Genomic DNA, 24,783 nt, shown 5'->3' on the forward strand with positions numbered 1-24,783 from the left:
TCATCCTATCGCGTAACTCTAATTCTCTGTCCTCGAAATCAACTCTAGTGCCATACCGGGCTAAACCAGTACACCTGCTGAGAACCTTCATGTTCTTAAATGGCTGAATTAGTTACTAACAACTTTATCACTGCCCAGGAACTATTTCATCAAGAAAACGGTTTGTTGATTACATTTTAACAATCCATCACTCCGACTATTAATGGATAATAATTTCCCATTGCAGTCATGACTGCTGTGTCATGCCATTACAGTATTTAAGGTGTTAAGCTGTTATGTCATATGAATTGTTTGTGAACAGCACAATTTCCACTTGAACGCAACTTTATACAATGCTTGAACACATAGCAGTCAGCAGGCTATTTCTTTTCAGAATGTTAGATGCTTCAAACAGAAGTTAACGTTACAAATCATCAAATGATTCAAGTGAGCAAACTGGCAATATTTAACAATGAGCATGTATTGGTTGTATTATAACAAGAACAGGTGATGTTTAACAGATTTTGGATATTCACTTCATAAGGCTGCTGGACAACTGTGCCCATGTAGATGATCAGACAACTCCATCCATAAAAATCTCATTTTCAGAAAAGTACTTGTTGAACATTAGATTAGTCTGAATATTAACATTAACAGTTGGCAAGAATGTGAGATACAACCTTTAAAAGAAGATCATTTGCAGCAAATGATTTTCTATGCGGAGTTAGTTCATTAAATGCAATCTGTAGAGATAATGCAGTTGATAGCAAGAACATACTTATATAACTAGAAGTTGAAGCTCGGACCATCGCAACTAGTATGAAATAGTTAAGAGGTGTGTTAGGTCGTAAAGTTTGAATTGACCAGCTTGTCAAATCTGGATGTGTTATTGTACCTCAGCAGGAAGTAAGATTGTTATGTAGATTCATCAATGGCGTACAAAAATATTTGTACAATATGATATAAAAGCCTCAAGGCCTTTTCTCATTTACAGTGCTTTTGCCAATTCTACAGGATTTCAAAACTGCCTGCTCGTGCATCTAGCGGTGATCTTGATTGTTTTAACCATAATTCTACTCGTCTTACTGCCTAGATACAGCTGGAGTATACTGTTGGCACCGTTGTCCACACACCATTAGAAGGAAATAGAATGCTGATATCGAACCATTCAAGAAGACTAGAAAGAAGTGCGCTTGTACAAATGCTGACACAGGAAAAAAGTTTGAAGTTATAAGTATGCCGATGAACTACCAGGTTTTTCGCTATCATAATACTTGTAGAGAAGTTCAGTGGCATGTGCCAGGCTGTCTGCATAATATAATAATATAGTAAGTTACTACAAGCTGTAAAGCAGGTGCATACAGGTGCAAGGTTTTATACAAAGATCAATAGGTATTAAGTGCGATAGAATTCTCCTTTGGCTGCTCAAACTATCTCACGCTTCCGTCTATTGACCATGTACATTATTTATGGTGGATAACGCTCTGTTTTCATTGCAAAATAGTTTTAGCGGACAGTGAACTACCAGGTGCTGTGTAATGATAATAAAAATCCACCGACGTTCTCAACATCAGCTGGAATACAATGCATCAATTAGAATACCACGCTGTTTTGCTGAACATGATCATTGCTCAATTGCCCTATAAGCCCTATGAGCGGTTGACTCTGGTCAGCTGGATAGTGGTATTTACATCGGCATGTTTTTTTCTATGCGAAACCAGGAATCTAAATAGTCCATAGATTGTTGTATCTATTTGGCAACAAGGGCATCTGAGCTCTGCGAATGTAAATTAAGTCACGCTGAAAAGGTTATTTCGACTAAACAATCAATATTGATAAAGAACTTTCGCCTCGTTGGCTGTTTTTTTCAGCATTTAGTCTGGCGTTAAAAATAAGTGTCTACGGCTCAATCCTTTACAAAATAAAAATGTTATATTTCGATTTTATACAAGCTAAAACTCTGTTAAAAAGCTTGCCCATTGTCAAGATGACATAAGTTTTAGCAAATGGTTCTATTGATTATATAATCAGTTGCTCTTCTTTCTCACTCGCTCAGAACGTTCTAGAATAATCTACTTTAATATGAGCTCAAAATCAATTCGCTGGAATCTACGCATGCTGTATTTTTGGCTCATCAATTTTATTTATTTCACATTTTATGTGCTTCAGCTACCTGTATTATCAAGGTGGCCCTAGAGATGAATAAGCAAATCGCAACGCAACAGAATGTGACACGAGTGGATTCTCATGCCTTCCATGGCTCTGCTGTTTTTGTTAACTCAAACCGATTGTCATTTTCATGAACGAAATTTGTCAAAATCAACGTAGTTTTTGTTTCTGCGTTACCCATTTGCATAGCTTTAAAGGTTTCATTTCTTTAAGAATTTTAATGCTATTTGAAAATAGTTCAAAGTTTCTAACTCATTGATAAACGAGCTAGGAATACTCTAACATGGCTAGAGATATATGATGCAATAGCTTGATGGCTTTTGAAGTTGTCTCACTGTGATTGAGCTTTTGCTATATGATGTAATAGAGACATAATTGCGCGTATAGTAAACTTAAGTTGTTAGCTCCAAAAGTATGTACTACACAGCAACAGCAAATTGAATTTCATAGAATAATAATATTAATAGACAATATCGATGGAATATAACGGTGGTGGCCTCCAATGGCTTGTGTAATGTTATAAGAAACAATTAGACAGCGTCTAAAGCTTATCAGCAGCGAAAATCCTTTAAGATCCAAAGACAGGTGAAGTTGAAGGTTTTCGTATAACAATATTATATAACAATCAAGCAGCTGCTGCCAATAGCCAGGCTATTGCTAGTAATTATTCAACAAGGTAGATTAGGCAAGCCAATCTACGCTGCCAATGTAGTAATTTAGCTAAGGGTACCCGCTGCCACTAGCTGGCCAAGTATTTGCTGATCAGTGAACGCGTTCAGCCTCAACTTGCACCGACAGCAGAGGTTTAAGCCAGAGGTCAGAGCAGTAACATCGTACAAGTAAGGAGCTTGTAGCGGAGTGAGTCAAGGCAGAAGCAATCGCTAAAGACGCCAGAGCTTCCCTACTGGGACACCGTGGCACGTTATTATTATGTGAGCAACTATCTTTGGGTGATGACAATAGTCATTGAGCGGTATTGACAAACACTATCTGGAGCCATGGTTATCTCCTGATGGACGAGCTGCGTTAAATAGACAGCCGACACCTCGCTTCCGCAGTAGGCCTTCATTGATTGGTTGGATACGCAGTGGGCTGGCAGCATATTGTAGATTTACAGGACACTTGAGTTTGCCTTACACAGCTGACGGCAGTCTGAGAGGTGCTCTTGACTTGCTCATTTACAACTTAAGCTCTGCAATAACTACTTTTAAACGTGCAGTGTTTTGGATTAGCCTTTGCTTAACATTTGGTCTCCCTAAGATTGGTGCTTCCAACATGCCACCCGTCAGCTCAGGACTAAAGAAACGAGTTCGGGCTAAGCTCTCAATATTGGCTAAACTTCAGGTAAGAAATAGTACTTTAGTTTTTTAAATCAAACCAAAACATTTTAGCGTTTCAGATCATGAAGTGATGAGGAAGGAACATTGACAAACAACGTATTAGTTTGAATCATGAATAATATAATATATAGATGCTTAAAATATCATACAGTAATACGGTAATAAGACAGAGCATTTGAATATGAAGCTGTAGGCTAATACGCTGGCAGAGTCCACTAGAATCACAGTTCTATTTTTTAAAATCTTCATGAACTAAAATGAAGTTTGCTTGTTTGTTTTATTTTACAATAAACCATAACATAACAAGATGATAAAAACAGTAAGGTGCAATGAGGGCCCATATGCGGAGTAGCATGGCTATCCGAGGTGCAGAGCCCGAGTTAACAAATGAGATTGTTAATAAAGAAAACATGGTTGTCTAAGCAAAAAAAATCAAAGACAAATCTATTCCAGAGAGTCAGCAAGTACTGCTTCAAAGCAGCTCTAAAACCATCATAACTATCAACTTTCCTTAGCCAAATTGGCAAGGAAGTCTATGCTGATGACACACGATAGGCAACCCGTTTACGGCCACTAGTAGAAGAGTAATAAAGTAATATAAAAAATAATGTGCATTGAATTAATTATGCAAAGGACTATTGCAACCTGGTACACCTTGTCTGGAGAATAGTAAGAAACAAGAAGTTATACATTTACTACCAACTACCCTAATGGAAAAATTCAGTGTAATGACAGAGATCTTTAGCAGGCCTGTGGCTCTGAATGTCATCATGGATCTGAGTTTAAGGTACCTGCTCATCATTTTATCGGTTTTACTGAGATTAGAATGAAGGTTAATAATTATTGATGCTGCCCTTCTCGGAGTGGTCAAATTTGAGTCCTGACAGCTAATACAACGTACAGTAGACGACCCCAGAAAGTACACCTCCTATAATGTAAATTCCAGTTAACGCAAAAAATTTATGTGAAGTCTTTCCTTCGTATTACATAAAAATTCTATATAAAGTCAAATGTCAAAGTTTTCAAACCCAATTATGGTAATGAGAGTCCCATAGTTAACCTTAAATGTATCGCTTTCTCTCTTGCCACACTTCAGAGAGAACACAACTTATAGGAGGTATTTTTTTACTTTGCTATATATATACAATTTTTTGCAGTGTAAACCTTTTTGTGGCAGAAAAAAGACAAAGATTTAGTTCAATTTACATTGAATGTGTGCACGCCCTTAACTTAACGTAAAATTATCGTTATCATGTACCCTAAACCAAGTGTAAGTGATAAGGAAAAAAAGGAAAAGTTGTTGATACTGATCAATGGCACCCCGGCTACTGTACAGTCATGAAATTACAAAATTTTTAGTTTTTTATTTCATAAAGACTTTGAACAGATCTTGGAACGGACTAAGCTATTTATATAAATTTTACGCTTCGTATAACATAAAAACCTTTTAATGAAAATATTCTGGGAACGGATTATTTACATTGTAAATTTTCCCACTGTATGTCACATGCCACTAGAACAGGTTTTCATTTAACTTAAATAAAGTTACCTAATTGAATTGTTTTGAAGCTATTTTTGGCAGTCTTGGATAAAAAGATGCTGTTTCACTGCACAAAGTGTTTTTTAGTTATGATCACGCAATCTGGTTCCAACAATTTTTAAAAGTATTAAAAAAATTATGGTTGATGATTACATTAAAATTAAAAAATTGCACATTGCAAATGCAATGTGCAATTTTTTAATTTTAATGTTTCATTTTCATGTTTCATGTTTTCATTTTAATGTTTTTTAATTTCAATTTTCGATTGCAATTGCACATTGAAATTAAAATGTTAATATTGCAGCTTAACTTCTTGGTGATAAGGATACATTCATCCATGATTGTATTTGCCTGTCAGAAAACGAAGGTTTACATCTTCTGAAGCCTTATGATTAGATTACAATTATGTATGTAGGCCGTAGTAGTTTCAAGCTTGGGGTAATAACTCACTTGCCTTCTGTACACGCACGGTTACCTCAAGCGGTTAGCACTGTCACCCCACACGTGACGACAATAAACACCTACACACCATTTATCATGCTGACCTATGTTGAAACTGACGGCAGTGGCTGTGCTCACTACGTAAGGTCAATGCCTCGTAGGCCCGTGCACTTAGCGCTGTGCGTAGTTTTCTTAAATTTAATTACGATGCAAGATAAGATTGACAGATTAGAAACATACTTCCTTTGAACAAAAGTAATATGCAGCTCATTTACTCAACAGATATTCAATTTGATGAATGAATAGATACCCTAGTTCTTATCTACTGTTAAATATCATAAAACCTCTATTTGAATGATATGGCGCTCTATTTTTCAACCCTTTCCCTATAGTGGCGGTCAAATGGAGGTGGCGTTCAATTAAAGGTTTTATGGTATCTATTAAAAGTTTGGGCTAGACGGTAATAACCATAGAGCAGAGGCTAACCTATTTGCCGCCTAAAATAAGGTATTAGAGTGCCTAGTAGCATCTTACAGCAGCACCTGTCTGCAAGTGCCGTACTACCTTCAAAACTATAGCTACCGATCAATTAACAGTTTCCATTAGAAAAAGTGACACCCTGAAGCAGGTTATCTCAGCATTGGAGCTTGTGGTTTGTGGCTTGAGCTATTTAGTCTAATTTCTGCGTCAAATTACTCTTACTAGGACTATATAGTTCTGAGACTTTTCTTTAGTAAGTTTTGCATTAAAGTCTGGCCTCTTAAACTTATCCATGCCGAAGCTATTCAAGAAACTTTGAGAAAAAGCTAATAGTGCTAAAAATATCTCATACAAAACTAATTAATTACATATATAAACTTTTGCAATCTTTAAAATGTATTTTGCCATTCAAACAATTGCCTTAATGGCCAACAGTTCATTAGCCTAAAACAATATATAAACTTGCTCTTATTAAATGCTAAAAGAGTCTGATTTGTGTGAGGTGTGAGGTGTGAGGTGTGAGGTGTGAGGTGTGAGGTGTGAGGTGTGAGATGTGAGGTGTGAGGTGTGAGGTGTGAGGTGTGAGGTGTGAGGTGTGAGGTGTGAGGTGTGAGGTGTGAGGTGTCAACACATAAACACTTCTTAAATACTCCTAAAACTTACATCCTCAGCTTTTATGAGCTTCACCGCCTTTTTATAAAATTATGAATGAATTAGAGCTGTATGAAAGTGCTACCTTGGTGAAACTTTATCATACTTACTTGCTACCAGAAATATTATGAATCAATGTAAGTATATCCAAGTGCATGTACATGTATATACTTACCCAGTTTTTTAAACAAAGGTTCAAAACTAACAACATAAACAAGTCAGCATTTAGTAACAATATAAATTGGATTTTTACCAAAAGGTTTGATGACAAGTTACTAAAGCTCTCTATAGCTTACTTAGTTGTTACACCAGCAGCTCAAAGAGACACACCAGATCAGGCAGGCCATAAAATTTGTATCAACTTACTTTTGTGAAACATTCTAAAGGTAGGGCCACACGAGACAAAATTCTCACGAAATCGGCAAAATTTGGACGAAACGATTCGGACGAATTGACATTTGGACGAATTCGTCTATCGTTGGTTGCACACAATGAACGAATCCTGAATTGGACGAAACATCAGAAATTCCTACGAATCGTTGTTTGATTGGTCGGTTGAAAAGGTTAGTTGAATGGTGAAGGTCGTTTTCTTTGGCGCATATCCAGAAAAAAATAAGAGTGAGAGATTTTATAAAGAGAGATTTGCATAAACTCCCAGTTGATCTCTTTTCTCATTTATGGGGTGGACCCAATACCTTCTGTCTGAGTTTGTAGTGAGAGTCCTCTTTTTCTGTTGGAGTAGCAGATATTTTTTCTTTAGCAGCAGCAAAGCAATTCTTCTCCTTTGATTGTCATCCATGTTTGTACTGAAGCAAATGATTGAAACGGAATCGGCTTCAATTTATCACCACGTTCTGATTGGCTAGTTGAAAGTTAGTTTCATACGAATCCGTGGTAGGGAAACTCCGTGTGGCAGGTCAGAAATTTCGTACGAATGGAATTTCTCAGATTAGTTGAAATTACGCGATACGTGTGGCCCTACCTTTAATGCATGATAGGAATTGTCAACACAAATAAATAGTAATACAATGATTCACAGCATAAACACAGGTGGTTGTGGGCTGGTAAGCTTGAGACTGAATTCTGTGTGCTAATGATAGGACAGGTAGTCTCACTATACTCACGCACTGCGCAACCTGCTACCTGCTATACGTCTAAAATTGATTAAAGTGTTTAATATTTCACGCTGAGCTTGCCAATGAGATTTATGTCAAGCCTGGCGTAAGTATTTCTAACAGAGAATATAGAATTTTTAGTTCTATGAGTAAGTCTGTGCTGTTGATAAATCTTTTATTTCAACTTTCGATATCGACTCTGTGTTTAATATAAATTTATATATATTTTTGTTATTACTTTATTGGCAATAACTTTATTTCAAACAGAAATGCTTTGCAAAATATGCTATACAAGAATCATTCATGAAAAAAAATGGCAACAGTTAGCCAATAAAAATCAAATATAGACACATTTAGCTCTAAAATTAATGAAAATTTTCAATGTTCTTTTATGCTTGATTTCACTGTAAAGCTTGTGTCAAGCATTCTAAAAAGAAAATTTTGAATTTTCTCTCGAATTTTGAATTTCACATCGAATGTCACTTCAGAATAGAACGAGTTGCATGTGTGTAGATCAGTTCCTAGTTACTTGATTTTTCACTCTACTTTGATAAATGGATAAAATACTAGAGAACTCATGGACAGGTAAAAATATGTCGCTCATAGCATTGTAAAAAACTCTGGCCTCAGATGTTTATATATACTCATTGTTCATTGGCTCAGTGTTTTACCCGATGAATTTATGGCTAACTACTGCTTCAGTCGCAGATTGCTGAATGCAGAGTGTAAAGGGTGACTCCAGTTCGATGGGTGCATTTTCAATAATCCACTAATATTTATACCCTCAGAGACTCTCTATCCATCAAGAGACATCTTTGGCTGCAATGCAAGCCCAGAAACTACTGTAGATATCATACACGCACACTGAGCACCCAAAGGAGAAATGCATTTTAAATTTTAATGAGTTTGTTATAGTTGAGAGCTTATAGCTCACTCCGGATATCAGGTTAAAATTATGTATTTATTTGCAGACGCACCATTATTTCGTAGTAGGAATAAACCAAGTACTGTAAAACAAGATGGTCAGTTAGCTAATGGCAAGCTACCTACTTGGCTAGCTACTTGGCTACCTACCACCTTGCCTTCTTTGTAATACGCTGACCTTCAGCATGTTCAGATGATGCCGTGGTTACATGAGCTCTAACCTACTACCTACTATAATTATCCCCTAACAAGGTTGTCAGACAGTCTAAAAGAGATTATTTTTGTAACCCAGTCCATGCAGTTTTATTTTCCATAAACAATTAAAAAAGCCGAGAATGTTTTATTCAGCAAATGAAACGGAAATGGAGAAATAACAACAGACGGCGTATAAAATATTGAAGCTGGTATCACCGAGGCTTTGTAAAAAGAAGTCGGTCGTCATGAGTATGTCTCATAAATTATTCATGGTTAGGAATATGCGCAATACAATCTATAATATATAATATGCGCCATACAATCGCTGCCTCATAAAAAATTTTGTTTGATGATAAATAAACAAATGAGATATAGTGATATAGGTGAAGAGTTTACCAGGAGTTTACCAGTTGTCCATGGCAACTGAACAGACAGTCGCGCTAATGTAAATAGCCTCAGTGCTAACTCCTATCTTATTCCGGTGCTTGGAAACACTAGCTATGTACAGGGGGATAAAATAGAAAGATGTTTAAACAAAGCCTCCAGCTCTATGAGCGTGAATGGATTTGTAGAAACAGTCAGGTACCTTCCTTGTAAATGTGTCAGAACTCACGCACAACAATTATTCATGTGTGAACAGAAACACTATGGCAGTTTGACACGCCATCGTATGACGCTTGCTATCGGGAACACTGCATTCCAGCGATCATTTAAAGTTTCCTGCAAGACTGTGATTATTGATTTTCGTGAAAAGAACTGTGGGTAACCGTAAATGTTTATAAGTCGGTAGTGTTTCTACTGTTGATCGATATCTATTGCCTTGTCAATGTGCGTAGGAGGGATTGTCGTTAACTTAATTGTCTATAACTGTGGAATGGACTAATGGAATAACTGTGGAATTGTCTTCTTTTAACGAGAAGCTTTTTCTGCTAATCATCAATTGGGAGTACAGGAACTAGGGTCATCTCTATTTTTCAGGGGTATCACTTTCAACTTTCATCCCCAAGGGCTCGACAAAAAAAACACGTTTTAGTGGTGTTTTTTGGTGGCCAGACACTCTAGAGTGTTTTCATAAAAAAGAGTATGTTTTTTTAGTTAGGTGCAGTGGATAGGGGTCAAACCTGTCTCATTGAGTTCCACACACAGTGATTGAGCCAAAAAGGGGCACTTAGTTTGTGGTGATGAAGTGATAAAAGGTAGTTTTTTTATGAATGTCAGTGAAAAGGGTGCATTTTATAACATCTCAGACTAGCCCCTGGAGATGAATAGAAGAGAGTGAACCCCCCCCTCGGGCTCTATTTATGTGCTAAAATAAATCTCACTCTACATGATACACAATCAAGATAATATTTACCTCTAATTGACCTGGTTAATAAACTACATCATAACAAGACATGAGGCATACAAAGACCAGTTATTCTATGTGAGGGTTAACTGTACAGAATACAGATACATAAAATGGCTGACAAATAGCTAGAGTGAATGAAGCAAACATATACTAAACAAAGGTCTTTCAGTCAACAATAAATGATGCTCTTTAGATTTCTTCTCTCTATAATCATACCACCCGGTTGTTTATAGCTTCACCCAAGCGGTTTTCAAAGTCGTTCGTTGGTTTCTGATCATGTATTCCGCACTATCATCCGTAGACCGTAGATACAATAACTAGTTATTGTGTGCCTCTGTTTTGTTATTAACCAACTCAACGCTAGTGGTCTTGTCAAGTTCAGGGCAACACCATTTCAGAATTGCAAAGATTCGTGGCAAGCAATATTGGCAACCAAACAGAGTTGTGAGAAGCGACAAGCGCTGACAGAGTCGGACTTCTTTCTCATCCCAAAACTTACCAATATTGCTGGTAAGCAGCAGTTTTGGTGTTTACTGTCAAAATCTCTAATGACCGAGAAATGCAATTTAACATTTTTCACACACAACTCCACATTCTTAACTAGTCATGCACATTCTTTCAACTAGATAAAGAGCGACACCTCATTCAACATTTCCATTCTTCCTCCTGCACACTCCTATAAACGTTCCTCCGACCACCACTCTTTGACAATAATCCACAGCGATATTGCACTTGACGGGCGTACAAACTAAAAGGCCATTTATAGAGCAACGCAATCCATCAGCTAGCTCTGCCGATATTCGCTCGACTCTGCAGTACCACTTTATATCTCAGACTGCGGAGTAGCAAGCTAACCCTCCTACATGGCTCTCTTTTCTAGGTCTCCTTTAACTTCCTACTCCTTGCTTTTCCTTCCCCCAGTCAACACTTTGGCCCTTTGATGCTCAAATTTCCGTTATATTATTTCTACATATCACATTCAGGCCTATGTCAGTTAAAAGATATGTGACCAATTATCAGTTATTAGCTATCAGTTGTCAGTTTTTAATTACCGTATCAGCTGTCAGTTAGTCATCGGTTGTCAGTTGTCAGTCATCATTCGCCAGCTGTCTGTTGTCAGCTGTCATTCATCAGTTGGCAGCTGTCAAGTTTTCAGGTGTCAGGTGTCAGTTGTCAGTAACAGATCTGCTTTCTATTGTATTTAAGTAGCCACCTTATTTCAACTATTTGTATTATTTCTTCAACCACCAAAAACCCAGTCTTGTGATCATGATTACAAACATAAATAGCCCGTAATCATCAACAAAACTACCATATACACTAAAGAGCAATGATGCTTACAACGTTTCTGTTCTCATTTGCAACCATCCACTAGTAGTATGCCCGATCGGGAGAGAGCGAGAGAACGCCTCACTTGTGAAAAGGATAAAAAAGAAATCTCACTTGCCACTTTCAATAAATCAGACCAATCCAGTTCAGACAAGAGTAGGCCATATAACAATGATTGATATGTTTACTTTAGCTATGCATAACCCTATGGGAGCAATACTGTTTAGTTCTTACTGCTTAGTTCAATACTGCATTTAGTTCTTTAAGGCTAGTTTTATGATCAACTTTATGGAGAAACATCTTGGTTTCTATACATAGTTTTGTAAAAATAGCGCTATGATCAGTGCGCATAGCTCTGTAGAGAGCAATGCTCTGCAAAGAAACTCTATGGTTGTCATGAGTAGGTCTATGAACTGATATTATGTTATATATGGTAAGTTGCACTGCGCAATAGTACCCAAACAGGCCTTACTAACCCAGATACGTATGTTCAATCATATCAAAATGAAAGTGTAAAGCTCTCAACATTATTACATGCGTAGAATATTCCAGAACAACAGCTATTGAGTGGAGAGGAAATGACTTTATGTAACTGTAAAATTAACAACAGACAGACTGTTTGAAAGAGAGCTACACAGAAAAATTTCCTGAATGACATTTACTTGTGGCTTTTAATCTGATAAAGGCTGTTTGCGATAAGAGTCCCAGAGGCCAGCAGGACGCCGTGTGTGGTATTGTGCACTCTTTTAAGCCGTATACACTATAATCAGTGATATGTGGGTGTGTGCTCTTTTCAGAGCCTTCGGGTCCCATTTTCACAGGTCACATAAGAGACATTCAAGTAAATTTTAAACTTGTAACTATGCGCGTGACCGCATCGTTACAATTGGCAAGATGTTTAAACATTGTATCAGTTTTGAAAGGTAAAGGTCATTTTGAACTATTTTACCGCCAGTCTATTTTAGTTACTCTTGCACAGCTTTGTGGCGATGAGCTAGAGAAGTTAGCACAACTCATAGAACAAACCAAAAGAGTCGCCTTCTTTTAAGCTCGCTAAATAGAGTTCTACTCATTGACCACCAATCAGCATTAGTCTCAGTTGAGTCTCCTATAATATAGTAAATAGATTCCTCAGGCGCTCAGCCATTGACTAGCTGTCGATTTTTAGCATTCTGTTATCCACAGCATGGTAAAAATATGGATGCAGTGCCGCGCGTTAGGGTTTGGACAGCTTTGATTGATTGCATCATTTAATTATTGACATTCAAGCTCCCATCTCACTTTCCAGCTATTAGACAAAACTTGGCACAAATCTAGGGTTATTTCTGTTTTATGAGAGGGAGTAACAGTCCAAATAACACCTATCAATATGCCAGCACATCGTAGGAATGCTATTTTGGTCTACTTATAAGTACGCGTTATGCCAATTTATGTTGTATTTATGCGACGACACACCACTCGACGCGCATAAACTAGCTGTGAAGAGAGCATTAATCTAGGCAGGTGTTATGCTTCCAGTGTAAATTGACTATATTGACGTCACTTTATGTCTATATAAAACCCGCAGCAGAGATATAAGGGCGTACTTTTAAAGTGGTGCCTAGAGTATAAAATCAAATAGCATATATCATCACGGTATATACTGTTGTACTTATGTTGGTCATTGATTTGTGTTCAGCTACATGCATTTTAGTATAGCATTTTCATGCAATTCTCGAAATTTATAGGCTAACATATATGGTATCACGGCAAGCATTGATTATAACATGTTTCTAGTGTGACATGTGATGCTTTTAGTGTGACATGTGACACTTTTAGTGTGACATGCGCTGCTTTTAGTGTGACATGTGATGCTTTTAATGTGATATGTGATGTTTTTAGTGTGACATGTGATGCTTTTAGTGTGATATGTAACGTTTTTAGTGTGATATGTGCTGCTTTTAGTGTGACATGTGATGTTTTTAATGTGACAAGTGGTACTTTTAGTGTGACATGTGATGTTTTTAATGTGACAAGTGGTGTTATTAGTGTGACACTTGATGCTTTTAACTATGGGCCTGTAATACTTTTAATATGGCACATGATGCTTTTTTAATGTCCTATACTAAGTGTAAAAGTATCGGATGCTTTTAATCATGGGCTAATAATTAGTATCAACACAGTTAGTATACTAAAAGCATGTTAATATGCTTTTAATAAACTGTGTTTATACTACTGCTAGATGAATGCCTGGTGCCGCTTGATTAATAAAAAAGTCTTTGCACAGGAAACTTATTTTCATTTAACATATACAACATTTGCCATTCTAACTTTTAAACTTCATATCATGAGAAAAGTATTTTGTCAAGTTCAAATAAATTAGAAAAAATAAGCAATGGGTATATGAAAGTGTGTGTATAGAAAGTTTACTGTTGCAGCAGAAGCTCGTTGTGTTGAAAGTTCTGATGGATGATGGATGAATGGATGATGGTACTTTCGATACTGATACAAACATAAAAATGAGATATCGGATTTTCTTCGTCTGATACTTTGACCATACGGAGAGAGAATGTGGAGGCAATTCCTACTCCAGATAATACAATTGTCTACATAAAAAGCATTTAGCTTGCATAGATTAAAAAAATAGCTTTTTAAAAAATTTAAAAAAATGACAAAAGCAAAAACTAATATTAATTAATAATAGGAAGTGCACATTTAGCATTTGCAATCGTGGAAAGGATATACAGTATATGATAAGAGGAATGGAAATGATAAAAAAAGCTTAGCCATGTGGTTACACGCGCACTTGTTAGCAGACTTGCGGTTTGAATGTCGTGAGTTCAAATTCAGTACAAATGCGATTTTTCATAGCTAAAACTTTATCACTATAACCGGACAGATAAATGACAGACAAACATTAAGGTTTATAGATTATCATGGTCAATTCTTGAGGTTATGTTCTGTTGAGTAAATGAAGCTACACACAATCTTCCTCTTGATATTACCAAAGGTTGGAGTGTTTGGGAGGCTCCCCCTCATTGCGAGTATGTATAGACAACTCCCAACTGTCTTGAGAAGTCTAATGTACATGTTTGTAACTATGGCTCTCTTCAAAATCATTTCTAAAGCATGCATTACTTGACAGTTGTTCTTTTATTAGAGTAATGGCGCTACCACTCGATCTATAGCGATGCTCTTGTTTTTAAAAGGCATCAAACAGGTTAGTCCATCGCACGTAAAGCACGTATATATGCAAAGTGAAATCTATGTTACATAAATCCTGGGTATGTGTAAAAGAAGGTACTGTAAAACCCTCATTGGAAAGCCATAGTGCTCTATTTTTCAACTCTTCCCTTAAAGTGGAGCCTTATTAGAAGTATTGTATTCTTCGTCAGAATGTCGAGAAGATAAATTTAACCCTTTCACGGGCAAATCGAATGTCACCCATATTTTACGCTCTCCTTTGGGTGATGCAACATTTACTCATTTGGATGCCAGAAACTTGCTATCTTACTTCCAAGTTGTCGTAGATCGCTAAATAAATATGCAAAAGGAATCTGATACTTGTCTTAACCAGTTGATATCTATTGCTTGCAATTAACCTACGATGATCTTATAGCCTGCGTTGCAATTTATTGGAGCTTTCAAGTTTTTTATTTCACTTTAAATTTGAAAGCATATTTTTATTTTATAACTATATTTAACAAAGTTGCGTAAAAACTCATTGCACGCATTGATATGCTTGCTACAGTCTGCAATCAAAACTGGCTTTTTATGTGCAATAGAACAGGAGTTACAAGCGTCGATCCATTGCAAGCTGAGTTTAGATTACCGCAATCATACTATCAAATAATATGCTATAAATCTGCAAATTTGTAAGTTTCATAACATTAGTAATCTATCAAATGCTACATATATATTCACGAACAAATGAAATAAACAAACCGTAATTATAATACATTCAGAAACAGAAATTAACATTTCAAAACAAATATTAACATTTTTAAAACAAAAATATTAGCATCGTTTGCTCAGCCAGCTGCGTTCTGATTGTTGCTTTTGTTTGGAACCATTTTATATTCTTCTGACTGTTCAATACCTTCTACAGTGCCTTCTGATCTCAACCCGTTTTCTGCACAGCTGAGCTAGTCGATGTTAGCATTCACACAATTTTTTAGCAGAGCAAAACTTTTATGCAATATCATTTTGAATAGACACTGTTAACGCAAATAAAGAAAAACCACGTGTAATCAAAATAGCTTCAAAAGACATAGTAGCACAGAATCCATTGTAAATGCGAAAACTTTTTCCCATATACATCGAAGTATCAGGACCGCGTTAAAGAGGAACTACTATTAGCATGATACAGTTACTAATCAATTCTATGGTGTTGCAATTAAAGTTTTTGCGGAAAAACTTAAAGACTTGAAGTTGGAAAACGAACTTCGATACGAACAGAAACAATGAATGAGCTAATTGCTATTGATTTAATCGAGTCATTATTAGTACGGGTTTGTGGACACATTTCCACTGATCGCTTGCTATTATGGGTTCAGAAAAATTAAGAATGTCAAATAGCGGTGTTCAAATAGAAGTGGCGTTCAATTAAAGGGTGGTGCGGTATTTTTCAACCCTTCTCCCATAGTGACGGTCAAATAAAGGTGACGCTCAAATAGAGGTGACGCTCAAATAGAGGTGGCATTCAAAAACAGGTGGCATTCAAATACAGGTTTTACAGTATATCAGACAAGTGTTTAGTAGTAGTTGTAGCCATAAGCACAGCATTTACATGCGCATTAATCAATTATTGCAAAACACCGAGCAAAGATGTGAAACACGTCTGAGCAGGCCTGAATTGACTCCCGTTTTCTACTCAGTCAGATGCAGTGTAAAGCTTCCCAAGTTGAGATGAGTATGCTTTGACCTTTGCACAGGAACCACGTTTAGCAAAGTTTAGCGTATCTCATAAACACTCATTTCTATTGTAGAAAGGTCTGACGCCTCATTTATTGTTGCTTTCTCTTTATGTTTTACATCAGGGAATTGGCTAAAACTAACTTACACAAAAGATGTTTGAGTTGCCTGCATTTGCCTAGAAAGGGAGGTAGAAGCTTTTAACTGCAATAAGGTTTGATTACCTGTAAGATTCTATAGTATCTTTAGAGAGAATATTCCAAGGGTCGATAGTATTTATAAAAAGACTGTACTAGGTGTCTGTAGCATCTATAAAAATATTATGTTGTGGGTCTATAGTATCTATAAAAAGACTATGCTAGGTGTCTGTAGTATTTATAAAAAGATTATGTTGTGGGTCTATAGTATCTATAAAAAGACTATGCTAGGTGTCTGTAGTATTTATAAAAAGACTGTGTTAGGTGTCTGTAGTATTTATAAAAAGACTATGCTAGGTGTCTGTAGTATTTATAAAAAAGACTATGCTAGGTGTTTGTAGTATTTATAAAAATATTATGTTGTGGGTCTATAGGATCTGCCGAAGGAGTATACCAGGAGTCTATAACATTTCTATAGAGAATATGCTATGGAAGCACTGCAGGACATCGGTACACGAATCAATATTCTTGAGATTCAAAAGGCAATGTTGCCTTGTTCCTTGTAATGTGCCAAAAATGATAACATGTTATAGTTTATAACTTCATGTGCAGGGTGTGCTAGCAACAACACGAAGGGAGAGAAGATCTGATGACCAACTAGTAGAAGAGGAAGTCGAACAAGTGAAATTGCAGACTCCTCATCACTGGGCCGAATCTTTTGAAACCTTAATATCAGATTCTAAGGGCTGCAATGCTTTTACAGTAAGTTTGTCTGTTGTATCAAACCTGGTATACCAAGGTGACAGGGGATGGTTGTGATTTTGTCCTATATACATAATAACATCGCAGCGTTCACGTGGTCAGCAAAACATAGCGGATATCTTGCTATATTCTTAACAGGGAATATGGATGTCCAGTCTTTTTTATAGTTGTATAATCAAGTCTGTGCCGAGATGATAAATCGTTTATTTCAACTTTCGATATCAACTCTGTGTTGAATAAAAATTCATATATTCGCCTCTGAAATTGACTATAAAATGTAAGTGTCCATCATATCTGCGTAAGGCTGCCAGTAAAACTGCAAAACAAAACATTGGCTTCTTGCTCAGCTCAGTCATTAGATGAAGGTTTTTATTGGTGTTTAGCTGGTTGTTTTAAATCTCCATTTCTTCTTATTAATCTTCAAATCACAGAGACTATTTTCAGATCTTCTTCTATGACATTGATACGCATTCACTGAAGTTTTTCTTCTGTTTCTGCTGCTACGATGTTGATGTTTCTAACACCATTTTTATAGAGTCTTTATCATAGTGTTTTTCAGAACCCTCTCCTCTCCCCATCACTCTATATCTAACCTCTCTTCTCCCCATCACTCTATATCTAACCTTTCCTCTCCCCGTCACTCTATATCTAACCTTTTCCTTGATACTTGTCATATTATGTCAATTCCTCATAGTTTTGAGCACTCTGGGAAGTCTAATATACTCATTTCTATAATAACGCACTACCTTCATATACCATGTTATGGCATTAATGCACTACTTATTATGTCATGCTAAACAACTAATGCACTACCTTTGTGTCATGTTATAGCACTTATGCACTATCGTCATATACCATGTTATAACACTAATGATATCCTTCTACAAGTCATGCTGTACTAACTCTGTACTTTCACAAGTAGTACTGTGGTACGAGTGAGCATTACTAACATTTGATGCTTCTATCTTTCAATGCTGCCTTATAGTTTTAACTTTACAGCGTTACAATATTACATAGTTACGACAGTACAACATTAGAGCGCCACAATGCTGCCAAATTAAAGTGTTGCAACAGTGAAACTTTTTTGTTATAATGTTCCATAGTTTCATTCCTGCACCTTCAAAGCCCTGCATTTATTTTATTTGATGATGAGACAAAATATGCCTTTCAGCAATGCGACATCCAAATTCTTATGCTGTGCATTGGGTGTTAGTATCTTTGCAACTAGCTCCCAGTTATAAAAAAGCACAGTTACACAATGTTAGGTATTTGCATGTAATACTATATTTCGATATAACAGAAGAGAAGCTGTCACAAACAAGGGTTGCTTTTAAAGTAAGTGCTTTGACATTGGCTATTTCCCTTGGGAGTTGCTTAACCATGCAAAATGAATATAAAGTATAGCTAATTGTGGAGTGAGTTGATTAGAGAGATATATTAATATGGCAACGCCTACGAGTTGTGCATTTATAATCCATTTTATTTCCACTGTCATGTTTGACGACATCACATTGTTACGAATCTTTCATTATTATTCTAACATTTTGGACTATCAGCTAAAATTAAATAATAAAAATGATAATAAATAGTTTTTAAAAGTTTTAGCTAAGCAGGTATAGCTAAACGCTATAAAATAAGCTACGGTATATTCCTTACTCTTTAATGCAAACAGAATGTTGGCTTGCACTCAGGATTAAGGTATGCGAGAGAAGACAAACCCTATTATTTGCTAATAAATATTTAGATGGTATTAATAGAGTAATCATAAACATAACAAATCCTTTTCTTTATCACTTGGCTATAAGCAAAACAGGTATTTAGAGATATTAAAAGAGATATTTTGGAATAGTGTTTGGTAAAATCCTGTAGAATAATAAAGTAAAATAATATAGTAAAATACAGTATTTCAAAAATTGCAGTTATTCTTACGGAAAGAGTACAGTGAAGAAAATATGCAGTTCTGGACAGCCTGCTGTGAATATAAAGCCATCACTGATGAGGCTGAGGTTAGTGTAGCATTTTTCAGCAAATGTTGTTTTCTCTTTAAACCGCTCCCATGTTACGATACTTTGATTTACTTCAAATTTCTACTCCTCCTTTACCTGCTAGACTATTTATTGGTTATATAACAGAGAAAAGAACGCGCTGAAGAGATATACAACAGATACCTGAGTGACAGAGCAACAACACCGATTAATATCGATAGCCTGGCAAGAAAACAAATTAAGGAAGATCTCTTGAGAGCATCGGACAACATTTTTGACCACGCAAAAACTCAGGTAGGAGACGAATTTGAACTCAAATGTTCTGAAAATAGTTTTGGTTAGCGATAAATCAGAAGGTAAGCTCAGGGCTAATAAATTAGTGTGCAGAGCCATTCATTTGAAGTTAAGTCATTGACATACCGTTCCATGTGACAGTAATTATTATGTTACACTCTTATATATGACAGATATATCTGTGTTATACTACTTCATATGACAGATATCTGTGTTATACTCCTTCCTATGACAGCTATAACTGCGCTATATACTGTGCTATCACTCTACTGTCTCTACTACATGTATATGACAGAGATCTTATTTACTCAAGTTAATCTAAACAAGTCTAAACAGATGTATCTAATGTACAGTAGATAGACTGAGTAGATAGTCTGAGTAGAAAGACTAGTTTACAAGTTCACTTGGCAGTAATATCAGGGGAATGAATAGCGTGATAAGTCTAACAGTACACTACTACCCTAGTGAGCATAGCAGGCTTCACTTGCCAATAGAAATGGTAATAACACTTGTCTTTGAAATCTCTTTACTTATCAGACTGCATCCGGGTAAGACATGTAGGTCATTTACAGGTAAACGATGACAGCCAAACAGCTGCTCTAACGTAACTTTTGCAGATATACATTCTGATGAAGACAGACAGCTACAGACGATTTTTAAAGTCCGATCTTAGCAAGATTCCTGTGGAGCTCGCGGAGCCATCGCACCACCAGCCTCTGGTAATTGGCCAATGGGTATGTTAGTGTAAATATTAATCACTGGATTGTGTGTGCCGAGAGGAAGCTGCTAGCAGCAGGGGTAGAGTTAATTGAGATCAAGAAAGTAGACCACGCTGCAAGCCAGTGGTTTAGAATGTTGCTACGAGCATTTAACTCAAGTCTTGTAAAAATGTTTGAGAAATACAAATTAATGAAGTTAAGATTATAATTATTTTACTATGCAGAGCGTGTCTGATGCTAGCCTTAGCAATGAGGGACATACTACTCATGGGGCTCACAGGGACAGCCCACCATCAGGTTAGTAATTCACTCGCACTGATCAGAAGCAAACTTATGAGGAAATTATAAGGAACCCCGCCCCAACCCTGCCCGACCCCCCCTCAACCCCCCAACCCCCCAACCCCCCTCCACTGCTGAAACATTTTCATGTTGATCAGGTCTTGTCAAGGTTGTATATCTCTGCTAATTGTTTGACAGCAAGGACTTGCAAGTTATTGATGTTCTCCTCCTCCCCCTCTCGGATATTTTTATAGCGTGACCAGACACACTGCAAACCACTCACGTGTTTGGTCAAATCAATTGCTCATGGCTTGAGCTGCCTTCCTATGTACTAGCTGTACATGTAGCCATCGCAAGAAATTCTATCTCAAACTACTGCGCTGAATGAAAATTCATTATCTTAGAGCTGCAGACTTTCACGCCAACCTTGAAAATTCTGGTTAAACTGAATAGCAGAGCTAAATCTTAAATCTTTTGTTTATATCCTACCCGCAAAACTATTATTCCCAGACTATTAGCAAATTTCATTAGAACAGGTTAGTCTCCTGCAGTTACAAAAGCTGGTAATTTAAGCTTTTCCTTTAGAGTTTAATTTATTCAATTTTAATCCAGGTTATAAATTGAGTTCTAATGAGATGCAGACATGCTGACACGCTGACACTCGGTGTTTAAGATGACTTTTTAAGTGAGCAGAAGTTTTGTGGAGTCCCTGGAGCTGCCTTAGTATCACAGTCAGCATCTTAGTATCTTTACTGGTTTCTTATTGGCTTAACCAGGAGAGCAAAACCTAGCATTAAAGATGTGATTGCGTCAAATTTTAGTTGATTTTAACAGAAAGCGTCGATATTTTTCTATCATTTGAGATGTTGTTTGCTGTTTTAGGCGATCTCATTGTCAAGACATTTGAAGATTAAAATCGCCAAAAATTGTAGCGGTTGTTTTAGCCTTTTAGGGGTCTCAATTTCGTTTGATCGACTTCTTTGACGCAATCACATCTTTAACGTTGAAAGGTTTTTAAGAGAAAGGTTTAATGCATGGCTGCCTTGCTTGATCGGGAACTCATCTGCATAAGTAAACCAACAAAAATAGTTTGTTCTAGTTCTAATAACTTAGAGAAAGTTGTGTCATCTTAATTAATCCAGGCTATGAAGAATTTGTCTACGCAAAATATTAGCACACCTGCCTTCAGTGTTCCTTTTACGATTGACATAATTGGCATACTTTCGCTGCAAAGCAGCTTTTGCTAATGCAATAATGAGAGATGACATGAATAAAATCGAATTGAAATAGCCCACCACAGACGCCTCTCAGATAGCATAACTAAATTTATATGTTAAAGTGGTGTTAAACTGATTGTATACATAGACTGCTCCTTTCAGAATAGCTACCAACTTGACAAGGCTCCATCTTCTAATAAGCGCTTGAAATTTCAAAACATAACAAAAATATCTTGACAATCAACTTCTAGAGCATAGACATCACCATAAGGTGCCAAGTAATTCACATGGTTTTATGTTACACATATTTAGTTTTTTCCATGAGTATTTTGAAATGCAAACCAAAGTAGGAGTCGTTGTATCTCATTCTCTGAGATGACTACCTTTAGGCAAATAAAGAGGGGTGGCGGAGTGCTTCCTTTATACACCTGTAATACTTCAAAATCTATAACAAACTGTCGAACTTCTCATACACCATAATGCAATTCTCAATTATCTGTTAATGTTTATAAATATTTTAGAGGAGAGAAGAACCAATAGCCAGGAAGGTACGGACCAATCTTCAAGCAATGACAAGCAAGATAGTCTGCTTTCTAAGGAGACAACTAAACTTTATTCAACTAGCAGGGCTAAACTTGAAGGCCGCTCTGCATGTCTCGGCAGCCGATTGGATTCAGAGAGACTACTAGCGAACATCCAAGCTAACACAGCAGCTCTCCCTACTGAAGAAATGACTGCACACAATAATAAAACAGAACAGATAGTAACACCCGCAACAATAGACAAGGACAAGAAGCTTAACAGCTTTGATAAAAGCAACCTTCATCAACCACTGGGCAGGTCAAAGAGCGACAACCCAACAAGCCCTTGCCTGCTAAAAGGTTCATCAAAATGTATGACTTTACCTAAAGGTCAGCCAGTAGGCTCAGCAGCTGAGCCAAATATTTCAGCTCACGATCATCTGTCCGCAAGCACTCCAAACTATTGGAATAGATCACTCATTCTTGGTATGTTACCGAGTGACTCAGAAAGCAGCGATGAAGAAGTTTGTAATGGAGGAAGCAAATCATTTTACCTGTTACGGAGGCTTTCACACTCGTTAGATCACATGATTGAACTGGAGCAGGCCGGTATACACAGTTCCAACTTAGCATCAATACGCGAACTCAATGACAAAATGGAATACGAAGCCCTTCCTAGCTTCGAGATAGAAAGGTTTCTTAATACAGCTGAATCATTTACATGCCAAAGTACTTGCAGCTGCTCAGAGTGTCAGCAGTTAAAAGTGCATGAAGAGCTAGCCAGTGGTTGTTCACCCAAGAGACCACACATTCCCATTGACTGCGAGACAAGCAGTCAGGTCTCTGAACTCCGCAAAAGTGTGCCAGACAAAAATCAGCATAAAAAGTCTGAAATTTTTTGCACGCAGATGACAGACACTGTTGCAGAAAACGTTAAAAAAAGTGAAAAGTGTGAGGTGAGTGACAATCTCGTTATGAGTGCTACCACTGATCTCATAGATGTATGTAAAGCTGATCTCATAGAAGGATGTAGAGGTTCCGCCAAAACAAACTTGACTAATGAGGGTGACCCCGTTATTGAAAATGGACTAAAGAGCTGCACAAACACATTCATTGATGATTTAAATATACAGCCTGCAAATACCAGATCTTTAACTACATAGTGAAGACTTGAACTGGAAAATTTTGCAATACTTAGAAGAAGGCAACTCTTGTTTAACATTTTTTGTCTCTCATTAGGACACAAGAAATAGCGATTTTACTAGCAGCATTTCCACTTCACTTTCCTTGTTATTGTGCAAAAAAACACTCTTGTATACGTTCATGAACAATAATTAATGTACACCCGTGTAAGTTTAGAATATTTGCTCAGTTTTAATGTCTTATTTCTTAAATGGTATTTCTAAAAAGTTTATTATATTAATAAGACAAAGCAGCTTTTATGCAGCTTCTCTAGTTTCACAAATAACAAAGTGAATAAATGATATGGCTAAAACTTGTGCAGGAGCTTTGCTGAACATGTAAATGTTCAGCAATGAATGACAGTTCCAAATGTCATGGAGAAGTGTCTGTAATTGTTGGGTTTAGACAGCCTAACTTAATACATTCCATGTGAAATAGCTGAAAACAGCATTGCGTGATTTAACATAATGCACAGTCAAAATCAACGGAGCTGAATTCCACATAAGACCAGGCACTCTGTTTTTAGTGGAGATCTCAATGAAGTCGTAATAAAAACATATTTACACAAATATTGACATAACTCAGAGGTGTTTGCAGTACCTATTTGCATTAACCATTTGCAGCAAGCATTTGGAGTAACACTTGTGAAGTAACTATTTGCGTTAACAATTTACAGTAACTATTTGCATTAACCATTTGCAATAAATATTTGCATTAACAATTTGCAGCAACCATTTGCATGAATCATTTGCTTTAATAATTTGCATTAACAATTGGCAGTAACCATTGGCAACAACTATTTGTACTAAACACTTGGAGTAACCATTTGCATTAACAACTTTCATCAACAGTTTGGATAAACAATTTGCATTAACCGTTTGCATTAACCATTTGTATTAACAACTTGCAATAACAATTTGGAATATTCAATTGCGGTACCTATGTGCATTAACAATTTGCAGTGATCATTTGCAGTAACTATTTGCATTAATAATTTGCAGTAACCATTTGCAGTAACTATTTGCATTAACAATTTGCAGTAACAATTTGCCTTAATCATCTGTGGTAACCAATTGTGGTAACCATGAAAACAAATTTAAGCACTATAATAACCAAGTCTTCAGCCATCAAAGCAGCAGAGTATCCAGAAGCCTGAAGAGTCACATAGCTAGTTAGTATAGAGATTAAGACAAAACAGTTTATCAACTCAAAGTTAATTTTTAGCTAAAGTCCAGCTTGCAACAAACAAGCATTCCCACAAGGCCACAACACGATGCACTGTT

General features: G+C 36.6%; 2 protein-coding genes across 2 annotated transcripts in view; one reads left to right on the plus strand and one right to left on the minus strand.

Annotated features, from left to right (window-relative positions):
- Positions 1-3,310: 3,310 nt before the first annotated feature.
- Positions 3,311-24,783, minus strand: part of LOC137397472 (uncharacterized protein C2orf42 homolog) — a 37,009-nt gene continuing 15,536 nt past the window's right edge. Inside the window, exon 10 of the mRNA XM_068083774.1 lies at positions 3,311-3,444. Within this exon, the coding sequence (XP_067939875.1) occupies positions 3,434-3,444 (11 nt within the window). The 3' untranslated portion in view covers positions 3,311-3,433. The remainder of the gene's footprint in view (positions 3,445-24,783) is intronic.
- LOC137397489 (uncharacterized) lies at positions 3,375-23,684 on the plus strand. Its single transcript, XM_068083783.1, has 7 exons — positions 3,375-3,492; positions 17,154-17,303; positions 19,223-19,309; positions 19,436-19,582; positions 20,200-20,316; positions 20,526-20,598; positions 22,319-23,684. Exons 1-7 carry the CDS (start codon positions 3,424-3,426, stop codon positions 23,479-23,481), a joined length of 1,806 nt encoding a protein of 601 aa, XP_067939884.1. The 5' UTR covers positions 3,375-3,423; the 3' UTR covers positions 23,482-23,684.

The sequence above is a fragment of the Watersipora subatra genome, chromosome 1 (genome assembly GCF_963576615.1).
Source record: "Watersipora subatra chromosome 1, tzWatSuba1.1, whole genome shotgun sequence".
Taxonomy (NCBI): domain Eukaryota; kingdom Metazoa; phylum Bryozoa; class Gymnolaemata; order Cheilostomatida; family Watersiporidae; genus Watersipora; species Watersipora subatra.

Bases quoted from the DNA above. Each gene is read 5' to 3' on its own strand.
- LOC137397489 (XM_068083783.1), top strand. From the start codon at position 3,424: ATGCCACCCGTCAGCTCAGGACTAAAGAAACGAGTTCGGGCTAAGCTC. The intron at 17,304-19,222 runs GTAAGTTTGTCT...CAAAAATTGCAG, and splicing joins AGGGCTGCAATGCTTTTACA to TTATTCTTACGGAAAGAGTA. The intron at 20,599-22,318 runs GTTAGTAATTCA...TAAATATTTTAG, and splicing joins CAGGGACAGCCCACCATCAG to AGGAGAGAAGAACCAATAGC.